Source organism: Ursus americanus, chromosome 1, assembly GCF_024610735.1.
Source record: "Ursus americanus isolate L20-20 chromosome 1, mUrsAme1.1.p, whole genome shotgun sequence".
Taxonomy (NCBI): domain Eukaryota; kingdom Metazoa; phylum Chordata; class Mammalia; order Carnivora; family Ursidae; genus Ursus; species Ursus americanus.
Window position 1 is genome coordinate 44,851,340 of NC_142127.1, and position 16,550 is coordinate 44,867,889.

The 16,550-nt window shown below is 35.0% G+C and overlaps 1 protein-coding gene across 1 annotated transcript in view; it reads right to left on the minus strand.

Annotated features, from left to right (window-relative positions):
• Positions 1–1,844: 1,844 nt before the first annotated feature.
• The window catches only part of SCN9A (sodium voltage-gated channel alpha subunit 9), a 166,916-nt gene continuing 152,210 nt past the window's right edge, over positions 1,845–16,550 (minus strand). Inside the window, exons 25-27 of the mRNA XM_045780489.2 lie at positions 10,397–10,501; positions 8,351–8,621; positions 1,845–5,478 (exon numbers count right to left, since the gene is read on the minus strand). Coding sequence (XP_045636445.1) covers positions 4,286–5,478; positions 8,351–8,621; positions 10,397–10,501 — 1,569 coding nt within the window. The 3' untranslated portion in view covers positions 1,845–4,285. The remainder of the gene's footprint in view (positions 5,479–8,350; positions 8,622–10,396; positions 10,502–16,550) is intronic.

The following is a 16,550-nucleotide window of genomic DNA, read 5'->3' on the forward strand; positions in this document are numbered from 1 at the left end:
CTAGCTAAATACGGGAACTACTTCCTCCAAATTTTTTCCTGTAATAAGCTAAACATTTGTAAATATGCATGTTTCCTCATCTTAGCATGTTGTTTGAAATCACAAATCTCAAAAATAGCTCAATTTTGAAATATTTTGGTGTGTATGTCACATCACTCAATGTTCTTTATACACCAGCAAGATGTGTAAGACCCTTTCGGGTACCGTATGTACACAAAGTCATATAAAATAGAGGAAATATTGTCATCATTTAATATTTATGAAGAATGCATTGTTCTCCTATGAGCACAGGGGTGGCCTGGGCTCTTATACGTTTAGTGGCAAATTGGTTGCCACCCTAACTACTACTATCAAGGTAAATTACTGATTTTGTATTGTCAGACATTGTTCTGATTGCTTCATGTGGGTTCTGTCACTCTGTTCTATGACCATATGTAGTGAAGTAGTACAATTATCCTCCTTTTATAGATGAGAACCCTGAGTCTCACATGGGTTAAATAATGGTTTCAGGAAACTCAGAGTCATAGCTTAACTGGGATCCGAACACAGTTCTGGGCCTGGAACCCAAGCCCTTGGCCATGATGTGTGTTAAACCCTCTCTCAATGACACAATTAGGCTATTATGTGAAAAAGATACATGCTGTCATTGTGTGGCGAAATGCTTGCCTAGCGTCACTTCTTGTCTCAATTTTTTCCTTCCATACCAACTCTGTTGTGGATTTCAATGAATCGCTTTAGAACTCTATACTCTTTGTCCCCATATTTCTTATCCTGGAAGACTTCTTATGGACGATGTTTGAAACTGTCCATCTTTCTATTTAAAAAAAAAAAAGCTACTAGTAGCTTCAACTTATTTAGGGATGCACTGAACTGATCTCCTTAAAGTTTATTCTCACAGAAACAGAAAATACATGCAAACATGACTTTATTTTGTTAATGATTTTTATTTTTACATTCTATTACAATGTGTAAGTCTCAAGTATAACTACAATATGATTTATGACAAACTCAAACATTTTGAGCATTCACAGATGTATGAAAATTGTACAGAATTCTATGTAAACAGCATTATTATATGCATAGCTATTCATTTATTTTTATGAAGCAATTCTTGATTCTCTTCCTCAAGAATATTACATCATAACCACAGATACTTAAAAAAATGTGTAGTCTCTATACATAGGTCCTAAACCCAGGCCAATTACTTGGCCATTCTAATTAGCTGGCCCTCCTTCCATTACTTCCAGTAACATTTCTCCAAAGTTTCTATTTAAAACTGCTTTATGTACATGTGCATTTTATCTTAAATCTTTTTAATAAAGCTATCAAAAATCTATAAAATCGTGCTGAACATTTTGGGTTGAGGTTTTCAACAATCAGCATTTAGAAACAGCCCACGAGTCACCTACATCTTTTGCAAACTATGTAACAGTAAAAAAGCAAAATGAGGTTCTCCCACTTTTCTCCAAATTGTATGTAAGCATTTGTGTTCGAATCTTTGCTTCCATTTGCATTTGCTTCCATTTTATTCTAACTTAAATTTTACAGTCTAACTGCCATTCTACATCATTAGGTGAAATGAATCCAGTGAGTATGTAACTTAAATATTAGCATGACAGTGCCTTCTGGAGGTATCTCATTATCAGTACCAAACAGTAACCTACATGAAAAGCACAGTCTAATTTTACTCCAGGCTTACACAGTACTAAATATGCTCTCAATTCCATATATTGTTTTTAATTGATAAAAAGTCACAACTAGACATTCCTGGGAAAACATATATATATATATATATATATATATATATATATATATATATATATATATATATAAAACCTAACAATGTTATATTAAAAAAAAAGTATTGTTCAGCATGAAATTGGTTCAGCATGAAATAGGAGACAAGAGCAAATCTGTAAATTTTTTTTTTGAAGTGCTAAGAAGAAACTATTGAGGAACCAGTTGCCAGTATTTTTTATTTTACATAAAAATAAGGCATTGTAAAAACGTTAATAGTAAATCCACATAAACCTGTCCACCGTACATCTTTTCATAATATATAAATATGCAAAATGCAGTTATATTTATATGGGTTTAAAATAATGAGGGTAGACTGAATTTAAATCTAAGGTGTTACTAATTTCTTGATTTAAAGTATTAAAAAATCTTACAAATGTAATATGTTTTGTATGGTTCCCTAATTGTCAAAACCTGTTTTCAACAGGCTTAGCAGGTATGCAATGCAATGCTCTACATAGTCTAGGGAAACACTGCGTGGTATCTTTCATATTAAATAAAAAAGAGGCTCGAATAACCTAAGATGAGTGATTAAATGTAGGTGCAAAGAATCTTTGGCCCTAGATTTAATTTCATATGTACCTTGGGACAAATGTCTAGAAGTGATACTCTCCCTCATGGATGTTGTAAAATATGTCACAATTTAAAAATGTTTGAGATACAAAATTCTGTGGAAATGTCTCTGTTTTTGTCTGTTGATCTCATACCTGTGTTTCTTAGTCTGTCCCTTTTTCTGTCTTTCTCTACCCATACTCCTCATTTCTGTAGGTATTTTTAAAGCTCCTTCATTTTTAACTAGCCAGAACAACAAAAAATGTTTTATTTATTATAGAAATATAATTTATGTTCTTTTTTAATTTAGAAAAACAAATGAATGATATACATACTTGCTTTGAAAACTCCTACAAAATCTTCTAAATAAAATTACTTCCTACTTACGTAACTCAATTTTTGTCTATGCATAAGTAACTTGATAGAATAAAGAGCTCATATTCCTGAAATAAACTCATGGAAAAAAATGCATCATGGCCATTTCTTTTCAAGCCATCGCCAACAAGGACTTTTTAAAACTAGATTTATAATCCTTGGTAGGTGGACAGCAGCTAAAGCAAAATGAATATGCGGTTGGTAAACTATAAGCTCAGGGTACTTTATTAATTGATACAAAATACACCTCATAGTCATAGAATTTTAAGGAGAAAGTGACGTTGTCTTCATTTTTATCAATGAAAGAGAAAGGTCCAAAAGGATTAATAGCACAAACTAGGAAAGTAAGTTACTGGCAAGAAAGCAGGGTGGCAAGAATCGCCGTTGACTGATCTTCCACTCATACTAAACACAGGTCTGTGTTGAAAGGCTGCCACACATCGCGACTGAAGGTTTGCCATCCGCACGTAGGACGGTATGCAGGTGATGTAGTCCAGCCTCTGCCCAAGCCGCATCTGCTGAGGCATGGACCACAGTATCAAACAGATATCTGCACATCAGGAAGCACTTCACTGAAGGACAATATTAACTTTGCTTCGTGCTAAAGAATGACTAGACAATACTGCATGAGAAAGCAGAAATTTGTGACCAAACAGATGAAGAGCTGGGTCACTACTGGTGTTTTAGGGCAGCCCAGTGGAGTGTTAGATTGTATAAATCAAAGTAAATAAAGCTTTCTTCCTTTCCTTCTTTTCTTAAGCATCTTCCGTATTTTCTTCTTTTTGAGGAATGTGATATGTACTTAAAATAATTTTTCATGTTGCATGGTTATCGTATGAACAAAGAAGGACATTTTAAAAGGCAGGCTATGAAGCACAATACTCTAAAGGTAAGTCTTATCCTGGTTGGTCTATGAGTCACGATGAATGAAAAATATTTGTTGAAATGAATAGCCTACATATGTTTTTAATCCTATGGCATTGTATAGGCACATAAAAATTGGTTCTGATGCAGTATGGAATAAATGCAAGCACCCCAAAATATAGAATGACCTCTGCACACGGAGAAGAGTCATGCTCCCTACTAACAAGCCGTGTTGACTAAACACTCATTACTAATGGCTACTCCTTCTATCAGGGCATTTCATTGCAAAGCCAAGGTAAAATACTTTCATAGATATCCAAATGATAGATGGGTGTGTGTTTGTATTTGCATGGGAAACACGAATGTTTACAATCCTGTGAAAAGATGACAAGGCAGATGCGAACATTTTCCACATGGTCTTCTGATTTATTAAAAGCAAATAAAATTAAATCCGCTTTGTTTGCTGTAATCAAGAATCCCTATAGCGTACTCTTCCAATTCGTACAGAATCATTTACTGATGCAAATGTAGCCACCTGCTCATGCTGCCCACCTATTTTAGGGAATCAGAGCTAGTCACCGCACTGACTTTGAGAATATTTCGATAAAAAGTTTGGCATAGACTTCCATAAAAGAGTCTTATTTAACACAAATATATCACCTTCAGAGGCTGTAAACAATATATCAAAAACGAAGCTCTATTTTTCCCTTTCCTTGCCATCTTTCCCTTTGTCTTCCTTTTCTGTTTTGTCTGTTTCGTATTTCTCTTTGTCTGGCTTTGTCACACTGTCATATGAAGGTGGAGAGACCGTGGACGGGGTTGCATCTGTTTTTTCTGGGCTCGAGTTCTCATTAATGTTATCAAACACCATATCTTCTTTTTTGGGCAAACCATCATCTCGGTCTCCATCTTTTATGTATATACTTGATATATTTTTGACATTTTGCCGTAAGCGGTAACGTCTGTAAGCACGCTGAATGACAGTAGCAGACACATCTTCTTGTTTTCGTTTCAGTGTAGTTGTTATGGGTTCGTAGGACACTTTAGAAGGATTTGCTGACATGAACCTTTCCTCCATCTGTGAACGGAGAGAGTCCATCTCTCCGCTTTCACCCAAAACACGCTTTGTAAAAGCAAATAAGATGTCTAGACAATGGATCCGGTCCCCACTGACCATGGGCAGGTCCATGGCAATGAGCTGGACTTTGTTTGGTTTGGCTATGAGAAGAGGAGGATCCAGGGCAGCTGCGAAATCCGAGAGCTTGCTGTATTCTATAAACTGGGTGGCATCGGGATCAAACTTCTCCCAGACCTCATAGAACATCTCAAAGTCATCCTCGCTCAGGGGCTCAGTACTTTCCTCAGTAGCAACACTGAAGTTCTCCAGGATGACAGCGATGTACATGTTCACCACGACCAGAAATGAGATGATGATGTAACTGACAAAATAGAAAATCCCGACAGATGGGCTACCGCAGTCTCCTTCAACTGAACTTCCAGGATGAACTTTTTTTGGATCACAGTCAGGGGGCGCACTGTTGAGAATAGGTGCTAGCAGTCCGTCCCAGCCAGCAGAGGTGGTAATTTGGAACAGGCAGATCATGCTGTTGCCAAAGGTCTCAAAGTTGAACATGTCATTAATTCCAGCCTCCTTTTTAACATAGGCAAAGTTGGACATTCCAAAGATGGCATAGATGAACATGACCAGGAAGAGCAGGAGGCCGATGTTAAACAAGGCCGGAAGGGACATCATCAGAGCGAAGAGCAGCGTGCGGATCCCCTTGGCGCCTTTGATCAGTCGCAAGATTCGGCCAATCCTGGCGAGCCGGATCACTCGGAACAGGGTAGGAGACACAAAGTATTTTTCTATCAGCTCAGCCAGAAACATACCTGGTAAGGGAGGGGATGGAAATAGTTAAATTTCCATGCTACAGAAAATCATGACTTTTAAATAATTTTATCTGCCATCTTCTCTCTTGCGATTCAGGACTGTCATTTTATATTGAAAGCAATTTCATAACAAAAGATTGAGCAATCCCAAAGGAAAATGAATGATATTACAATTGTGACATTTCCCCTCCCTTTACTAAGTTTGTGGACATTTTTTTCCTCCATAATAATTTTTGATTATAGAGGTGATACCTACTCATGTAGAAAATTCAAGCAATACAATAAAATGCTTAAAAGGAAATCTAAATCACCTGAAATACCATTATAATAACTGTTACTATTTTGTTGAGTATCACTTTAGACATTTTTCTGTGCAAGCACACACACACATTATCATATGAATGTAATTGTGTTACATATGCATTTTTTATAATCCATTTGAGTCACTTCATCATGTCATGGAAGTACTTCCATTCAAATGGCAACAACGTAATTTCTTATAGTTTTATAATATTCTGTCCAAATAACCACATATTGAAGAATTTTATGTTGTTTTCAATATTTTTGGCCGAGATAAATATAAAATAGGTATATTTTTTTCTAGTTACATGAACATCATTGGATAATATACTTACAGAATATCAAACAGTGCATTTAAAATTTTCTTATATATCACCAAACTTATCTCCAGAAAGCCTATACAGTTCTCCATAGGGATATAGGAAAGTGCTCATCCTCCACAGGCTCAACCAGTATTGTGGTTCTTTAGAATTTTTACCAGAAAATCTTTATGATGTTTCAAAACATCTCATCATAAATTTTCTGTTAGAAAAAAATCCACATTTTTTTCTTGTTTATTGGACATTTTGTATGCTTGTTGGCTACTTTCAACCTTCTCTTTCTGGCCATGTCAAGTCCTTTGCCCATTTTTCTAATGAGAGATTTACTATTTTCTTATTGATTTAGGAGGACTATTTTTCTACTGAAAGTGCTAATCCTTTGTTGGCCTTACATGTTACATACAATTTTCCCCTGTGTTTTGTCTTTCAATCTCTTTGACTGGGGAGAGGTGGTGGTGAGTTTTACTCCATAGAGTATTTTGATTTTTTATATAATCTGTTATTTTCTTCTTCATAGACTCAAATTTTTGTCATAAATAGGAAGGACTATTCAGGTTCATAGTTATAAATCAATTTCTTCTTGAATCTATTTTTTTTACACTTTAATTTTTGATTCATGTTATCTTTCTACTGAGCAAGTTAGTAATTCTCTATATGGTGACGTTAAATTTTGAATTATCTATATGAACCCATTGAGCTTTTTAAAACACTGTTTTACTTCATCCATGTTATAATAATCTAAGTATCTAGCAATATAAGGCACCCCTCATTTCTTTAATTTTTCTTCCAGATAAATTTTAGAATCACTTAGACTTACATTGCCAATATATTATTTCCGTCAGGCAAAAAGACTTATTGATATTCTCATTGGGACAACACTGCATTTACAAATTAATTTATTTCAAAAATGTCATGATTACAGTGATAGCCTTCTTATCTAAGAAAAGCCTTCCAATTATTTAAGACTTCTTTTATGCATGTTACCTTTCCTCATAGAAGTCTTATGCATTTATTAAAGTTGTTACTGGATATTTTACTTTATTTTTATTGCAAATGCAAATGAGATTTTTCTTTAGGTATATTTTCTAAATTTTTTGTCCACATATAAAACATTTATGAATATTGATACATGAAATTTAAAGTTTGTACCTTCTGAATTCTAATTGAATCCCTTTTTTTGTTTGATTCTTTTTCATTTTTAAAGCATGTCATAATATGATCTGAAGATGAAGATCATTTGCTCCATGTACCCCTCTGTTTTCTTATCTAATTGCATCAGCCAACACTGTTAAAAATAGAGGTGACAGAGGAATCTTTTTTCTTCCCAACTTCATGGGAATGCTTCCACTATTTTGCTTGTTATTATTCTGAGATTCCTACCTAAATTTTAATTTGTTTTATTATATCTTAATACTTTCTTAATAGTCTTATTTCAAAAATTGATTTTGAATGCCTCTTCTAAGTGACATGGTACTTAATATTGAGGTGTTAGGTTATGTGACCTTTAACCTTTCTGGGCCTGGCTGTTTATCATCTGTAAGTTCAATGTGTATTAAATAATCTCCACAATCTCTTTCTGTCTAAAATTTGTAATTCTAAAAATAAATGCAACCCTAAAATACTGGGCAAGGCATGTGCAGATACTGAGAAAACAAGAGGACAGAGAAACAGCTATAGTAATGAAAGGGGAAGAAGTATAAAATCATGTACTGTGATTCACGGCCATGACCGGGGTTGGCTGAGAAATGATTCTGTTTTATGGATTGCCAAGAATGAAGCCATAAGAAATGAAAATGGCATTTCTTGAGGCCTTACCTTCACTTCAAATTCAGAAAGAATTTTCACAAAGAGTCAGGCATATTCTGGCTATTAACGATCATTAATCAAGGGACAGTTCTCATGATGTGCTAAAACTAGAAGTGATTTCAGATTCTGCACTGGTCTTCCTACCTACATATAGGTCTTTCTACTACTTACCTACATGTAGACACAGTTGCTACTTCTGTGAAGGATAATCTTGGAAATCAAATAGCAAGGAGCATCATATGCTTCCAATAAATAGAAAAGTTGTGGCTTCGAGACCTGGAGCATGAACCCAGGAATTCTAACACAGAGGTCTTTATTTCATTTTGTTGTTTTTAAGTTTCCCTCTTTCTTTCATTTTACTCATGTACTCAAAAAAACTTACATTCAAGAATTCAGAAGCTTCTCTGAGCATATGTGTAATATAGTTTGATTCAAAATGGTCTTACCTACAATGGAGAGGATTACGACCACGAAGTCGAAAATGTTCCATCCTACAGTGAAGTAGTAGTGTCTGAGGGAGATCAGTTTCAGCACACATTCTCCAGTGAAGAGGATAATAAAAACCACATTTATCCAATATAAAACATCAGTCATGTATTCACTTTGTCCTTCTTTTTCTACCATCATGGTTACCATGTTAAGGCAGATAAGAACCATAATGGTGATATCAAAAACTTGGTTTGTTACTAGGTCAAATATACATCCTTGGAATTTGTTCTGAAAAAAAAACAAAACAAAAACCCAACAAGAGAAATATGGAATGTAGCGTAGATTTTGCAAGTATTCATCATCATTACATTAGTAAAAAATATTTTGAAAAGGTATGTCTTCAAAAGTTGCATAAATTATCCTTGGTCATAGGTTCTTGATTTCTAGAAGAAATGTTATTAATGAGTTAAATCTAACTCAGAGAGAATGAAAACTTTTTGTTTTTGTTGTTGACTTCTGCTATATACCAGACCAGCCAGATTTCACTTGGTTGTATATACTAACATTTGCTTTTAAACTCATCCACCCTGGTATGTTATACATGAATTGCCATAGTCATAGGTAATTTTTTACTAAGAAAACCTCAGCTCCACTACCTGAAGTATTTCAAGTTAATAAAATAACAGGTCTCTAAATTTCTACTTTGTCATATTATTTTAGCTAGTATGTTACATGGTCGTGCACTGATATGACTGCTATGGTATCAGAGACCTATAATTTCCTATCTCTTTCATGTATAGAATACAGATTTCCATACATATCCATACTTACATGTCACCTTTCCTTTTAATCTCACCGCCAGTGTTATGCTTTCCAGGAAACATAGCTTTTAAAATCCTTTTTAATAGTTGCATAGGAAAGTTTTAAGGCATCTTACCAAGATCAAGGAGGGCAAGTAAAATATTAAATACCAGGGCTTCAGATCCATCGATTGTGATTCAGTAGGTTGGTTGAGATCCGGCAATGAGTCCACTTAAAAAGTGCCGGTGATCCTCATGTAGACAGCTGGGTACTAACTGGCTTTGTCTTCAGCCGTGACTCTTTGGCAGGGTATGTTACGTTGAATATAAATTGAAATGCATATAATGCAGTTAAACTTTTGTTTGCCCCCAATGGTTAGAGGAATACAAACTATCCTTTGACTGCTAAGACTCACTATTTCCATCTGAGCCCATTCTGGTCTTTGATGTCACGGTAGAAAAAAAGTTTAGATTCATGATCAGTCCAACTGCTTCTCTAGCTATCTGTCACAATATCAAAAATCTGCAAGTTAGTGTTACCCTACCGATAGATAGCAGTCACTACATCATAAGATCATCATTTAGATAAATACATTTCAATCAAAAGTAAATTTTATATGTATCCTCTACAGGCCATTGTACTTGTAGTAAGCTATGTAGCTAATATAAAAGTAAAACCATATATATAATTACTTTTCATTTTGATAGAAAAATTAAAAATAAGAATATTAAGAAGTATGATAATGTTCAAAATACATACATTTAATTTTATAAGGACCTTTGTTCAAATATTAGCATTTATGTTTAAGAACTAGTTGTACATTAAAGATGAATTAAAAATAATTTGAAAGTTTATATGCCAGAGACATATATGTGTACATATACAGTTGACCCTTGAACAACACAGGTTTGAACTGCATGGGTCCACTAATATATGAACTTTTCTTAAATACTGTATAGTACTGTAAATGTATATCCTCTTCTTTATGATTCTCTTAATAACATTTTCTTTAGCTTACCTTATGTAAGAATGTATGTATGTATACACATATGTATATAATACATATAACATGTAAACTATGTGTTCATCAACTGTTCAGGTTATCGGTAAGATTTCTGGTCAACAGTAAGCTATCAGTAGTTAAGATTCGGGGAAGTCAAAAGTTGATACACAGACTTTCAACTGTGTAGAGGGTTGGTGCCCCTAACACCTGTGTTGTTTAAGGATGAACTGGTTTTACTTTTTTGTTTTGTTTTGTTTACCCCTGGCCGAGGTATTGGCTTTTGTGGTTTCTTAGATCCCAGCTTTTTCATTGCATTATAATACTTCTTCTGTTCTTCTGTCATAAAGATGTCTTGACCTCCAAGGTAAAGAAATAAAAATAAACCTAGTTAAAACCAGAATCATTGTCTAGATCTTTCCTCAGATCATTAAGACAGGTTAAAAATGTTTTATATAGAAATAAAATGCATTTTATTATGTGCTACATAGCTATAAATAAAATGTCTTAAATAATTACTTAGATATAGGCCCATGACTCTCCATAAATAATGTAATGTGCATATGTAAAATATATATATTGCATATACTAATTATTGCCCCAATTTTCTTTTGGTGAGGTAACCTGTGTTATTTTAAACTATGTGCTGATATTTCATTTTATCTGCTACTTGTCTCATCAGGCATTTTATTTTATTTTAATTTTTTTTATTATGTTCAGTTAGCCAGCATATAGTACATCATTAGTTTTTGATGTAATGTTCAATGATTCATTAGTTGCATATAACACAACATATGCTCATCACAACATATGCCCTCCTTATAATACCCATCACCCGGTTACCCCATCCCCCCACCCCCTCCCTTCTTCATCAGTCATTCTATTGCTAAATAAACCAATATATTTGGAAGGGTTATAAGAAATAAGAATACCGAATATCTTTTTTGATGATTTGTCTAATATTTGGGACTCTAATGAAAAGTAGGGGCCAAAACAATAGCAAAAATAGTTTTATACTCATTTGTATTCATTTACAAATGCCATATTCCTTTAGCATGGAAAAAGAATAAACAGTAGTGCCCTCTTATCCGTGGTACCCCTTTCCATGGTTTCTGTTACCCATGGTCAACCGTGGTCTGGAAGCAGGTGATCCTCCTTCTGGCACACCATCAGAAGGTCAATAATAGCCCAAGCTACATCACAATGCCTATGTTATTCACCTCACTTCATCTCATCATATAGGCATTTTATCACTCACATCATCACAAGAAGAGTATGTACAGCACAATAAAATAGTTTGAGGGAGGCCATATTCACATAACTTGTATTACAGTATATTGTTCTATTTTATTATTAGTTATTGTTGTTAATCTCTTACTGTGCCTAATTTATAAATTAAACTTTACCACAGGTATGTATGTAGGAGCAAAACATGTTGTTGTTTTTAAGGTTTTGTACTATCTGTGGTTTCAGGCATCCACTGGGGCATTGGAACATCCCCTGTAGATAAGGGGTGGGGGAGGCTACTGTAAAATGAACATGTAACAAATATATCTGTGTGTGCGTTTCAAGAAACTGGTTAGCTACTTTTTTCATCCCAATAAAGGAATTTCAACATAAACATTATGGGTGCCAACATTATACATTACAGCATTCTGGGTATTGAGAAAATTACAATTAATCCAGGATCTTTGACCTAAAGGACTTCTTTTTTTTTTTTCAATAATAATTTTTTATTATATAATGTTAGTCACCATAGAGTACATCCCTAGTTTTTGATGTAAAGTTCCATGATTCATTACTTGTGTATAACACCCAGTGCACCATGCAATACGTGCCCTCCTTAATACCCATCACCAGCCTATCCCAATCCCCCACTCCCCTCCCCTCTGAAGCCCTCAGTTTGTTTCCCAAAGTCCACAGTCTCAAATGGTTCATTCCCCCTTCTGTTTACCCCCCCTTCTTCTTCCCTTTCTTCTCCTACTGATCTTCCTACTTCTTATGTTCCATAAATGAGTGAAACCATATGATAATTGTCTTTCTCTGCTTGACTTATTTCGCTTAGCATTATCTCTAAAGGACTTCTTAATTGAGTACACAACCTTAAGTTTCAATAGTAAAAATAACTAACATCTAAATGAAGTTTTTTTTATCTTTTCAACACTATAAGAGTTTAACTCTCACAAAAGATGCTTAGAAGCTCTACCTGTTCTTTTAGGGTATGCTAATTTTCTTAAAATTATCTGTAATTTTTACATATTCACATATTTTCTACATTGATCTGTAATATCAACTTTTTAGTTATGGGATAAATTGGTATAATCCATGTAATTAGGAATTTATTTTGGGAATTTACAGTTCTCAAATCTTTACTTAACTTGTAGGGTCCTGTAGTTAAAGATGATCTGGTTATGACTCTGGGAAACAAACTGAGGGCTTCAGAGGGGAGGGGGGGAATGGGATAGGCTGGTGATGGGTATTAAGGAGGGCATGTATTGCATGGTGCACTGGGTGTTATACGCAAGTAATGAATCATGGAACTTTACATCAAAAACTAGGGATATACTGTATGGTGACTAACATAATATAATAAAAAATATTATTATAAAAAATAAAGATGATCTGGTTATGGTTTCCCTTTGATTTTCTTGGATCAGGCAATATTCAGTTTCCTATTATATTGCATTTTTTAAAATTTATCAAATACCTAATGGTAACCAGACTCCTCTTTCTTTCTTAATGCATTTTAATTTCCCTTTATTCTAGTTGATATACAGTCTTGGCTATTTATCTTACTGATACTAGGCATCAGGGAGAGCCTTCAGGCCAATGTTAAGAGAACCACTCATGAGCAACGGCTGAATCCATAACACATCAAGAACTTACCAGAAGAAGCTAGGAAAACACTGGGAAGAGAACTATGAATTCGAGGTAAAAATCAAAGTAGCAAATTTTAACTTCTCTTAAAATAATGCCAAAATAATAAGAGGTGGGATGAAACCAGGAGGAGATTACAAGATGCTCCAATAGAGGACCTTGTGTTGTTTGGTTTGGTTTTACTGTAGCTTTAGAGATCTTATAAAAAATGCATCCCTTTAAAAGCTAGATGAAAGACATTCTAGACATCAGGCTGGTCTTTTTCAATATTACATACTATGTCAAGGCTGTGTTACATAGTACTTAACAATTTAGTTCTGGTGTCAGATCATCTTTGTTCAAATCCTATCTCTGTTGTCCTCGGGCAAGTTTCTTAGGGTCTTTAAGGATAAGTCATGTTGTAACACCTCGATGGTTTGTTGGGAGGATCAATTGAGATAATGCATTTAAAACACTCAGCAGCATGCCAGAAACACAAGCCCTCAGTAATTGTTAGTTGCTGTTACTGCAGTTGTTATTAACCTTCTTAGCAAGGTTATAGTTACCAAAAGGGGTTGCTTTACTTAGAATTTACCCATATGTACCCAGGTCTATACTAGGTCTTTGTGTAAATATACTACATGTTTTCCCTTTTATAACTTGAGCCTATTAATAATTTGTTTCTAATTTTCCAAGTATGTTTTCTGATGAATTAAACTGTAAATCACATGAACTTATTAAATGAAAACATTACCTGTATAAGTAAAGGGTATTTGGAAAAACTAGTAAAGTGGGGTTGGTTATGAAGAGGTATGGGTAGTTGGTAGGGCCATCAGCTGAGACCAAAGTACTGAAGTTAAAAAGCCTTAAGAGGCAAGAATACACTATGAAAAGAACATGGGTGTTGAAATCAAACAGACCTTTGGATCATGACTGCCAGTGGACCTGTTACTTGATTTGAAACAAGCTACTTATCCTTACTAGGCCAGTGTAAGCACTTTTGTGTAAAGATGCCACTTTCGTTAGCCTGTGCTATGGATTAGATGAATTTGTATCTACAAAGTATCTAGCAGAAAGGCTCCTATGCAGTAGGTTAATTGAAGTGTTGGTTCTGTCTCTTAGTAGGGTGGAAAGAAACCTGAAGCCATTCAGTAAAGGTCAGAAAACAAAAGGCAAGCTTAAACCGCAAATGAAATACTGGAAGGAAGGTAGGGGATAGTGGTAGTTGCCAGTGCTTCTAAATTAGTAACTTTTGCCTGAGAGTAATGGTAATGGTGTCAACCCATCCTATCTTCTTCCAGTGGCAATTCTTGTTGCAAGAATAATATTTAAAAGCAAGGAGGTTAAAGCAATGAGGGCTGTGGCCGTTCTGTTCATGGTCACATGGCTTTATCTAGATACATGTCTAATTTATACTATTCAGGGAATACTAGGGAATCATGGATATGCTTACATATACACATTTATAACGACTAAAATTGAAAAAAATAATTAAATTGAAAATTAGAGTATACTTTGTAGAATTACTTTCGTTTAATTATCAATTTTTAAAGATTCTCTATGTAAAGGCATGAATATATGATAATCTTAGCTAAGTGTACCCCTCAGATATTAAATGTAAGAATGGAAGATGGAATTTTAAAATACCTTTGAAAAAAACCCCTGTATCTGGAAATGTAAGCATAAATAACATTTAACATTTACTAAATTTTCTCCCAATTGTGAATATCAATCATGTACAATAATGATATTTCATTGCATGTTCATTCGTCTTTTCTGAGATGCTAAGCCGGTATCTAATATCACTCTTTGGATTCCACTCCTTATCTTTGAAAGGTATCTTTTCCTGTGGATGGTGCTACAGCCACAGTACCTCAGTCAACTTAGACAGGAACACTGAGACTTCTTAGATGCTTTATCTCTTGCAAATCACAGACAGTACTGTAGACTCTATCCCCTACAATCTCTTCATTGAACATATCCCATATTCTCCATTGCTGCAAATGACTAACTGAAGACTTAAGTGTGGTTGGGTTGGCAGGTAATGCAGAGTCTGACCTAGTATTTGGTCTCTCTCCAATCATTTATACATCATTATTGGATTCATTTTTTAAGTCAGGACTGAGTTTTCATGGTCTCTGGAAGATGAGACTCCAGTTGGATCTCTACTAAAGCTCCTTCCTAGCTCTCAGATAGCATGCAAATAACACAAACTCTCTGAGAGGGGAAGTGAGGATATGACGCCTTTTAGATTTGTTGTAAAACCTAAGATTACACATGTGGAGTACTTTACACAGAATCAGACACATCATCAAATCTTAATAAATGCCAGTGTCCTGATTATATGTGCTCCCTTGCTCAAAATACCTCAGTGACACATCAGCTCCTACTGAAAAAGATCTAATACGGATTTTCAAATCTGCTCTCAACAAGACCCCATCTTTTACTATTTCTCTTCTTAAAACCCCATTGTTACCAGAGGGGAGGTGGGGACGGGCGAGACTAGTTAAATAGGGCATGGGGATTAAGGAGGGCACTTGTGATGAGCAGTGGGCGTTGGATGGAAGTGTTGAATCACTATATTGTACCCATCATACTGATACTACACTGTAAACTAATTGGAATTTACATGAAAACTTAAAAAGAAGTTCTCAAAACTCCATTCAAACTGGATGGAAGGCTATTCCTCCTGGATTGTTGTTTCTTTTGTCAGCCCTGTGCATGTGCTCACACATTTCTCTACCCTTCCCTGTGGATTGTTCATCTTTCTACCTCTCAGTTGCTACAAGTCTTCTTATTCATCTTCCAAGGCCTACCAATTGTCACATAAGTCGTACAACTTTCTATAGCTGTTTTTTTTCTGTTTGTATCTATTTTTAGCTCTGACTGCCCACTTAATTTTTGTTGTCATGGTTTTGTTAACTTTTCTTGTTACACTTATCATTATTTCATATTATAGTATTGGGGGATATAGCATAGTAGAGGACCTAAAAAATATATGAGGTATATGGGATCAACTGCTGACTATCAAAACTATCATTTACTTACCAGGTGTGTGATCTTGGGTCAATCATTAACCTCTTTGTGGCTGCCCACATTTATAAGACGAAGTCTATAATAATAATATATTTTATGGTGGATGTTTTAGGTTGAATTGTGTCCCCCCCCAAAATATATTTTAAAGTCCTAACCCCTGGTACCTCAGAATAACTTTATTTGGAAATATTGTCATTGTAGATGTAATTAAATTAAGGTGAGGTGTAAACCAATACGACCAGTGTCCTTTTAAGAAAAGGAAAGAGACACAAAGAGGGAGCACACCATGTGACCACGGAGGCAGAGGCTGAAGATATGCTCCCTAAGCCAAGTAACACTTGATCTACAAGACACTGGAAGATGCAAGGAAGGATTCTCCCCTAGAGGCTCTAAAGAGAGCATGGCCCTGCCAACACTTTGATTTTGGACTTGTAGCCTCCATAACTGAGAAAGAATAAATTTCTGTCATTGGAAGCCACCAGTTTGTGGTACTTGGTTACAGGAGCCCTAAGAAATTAATACAG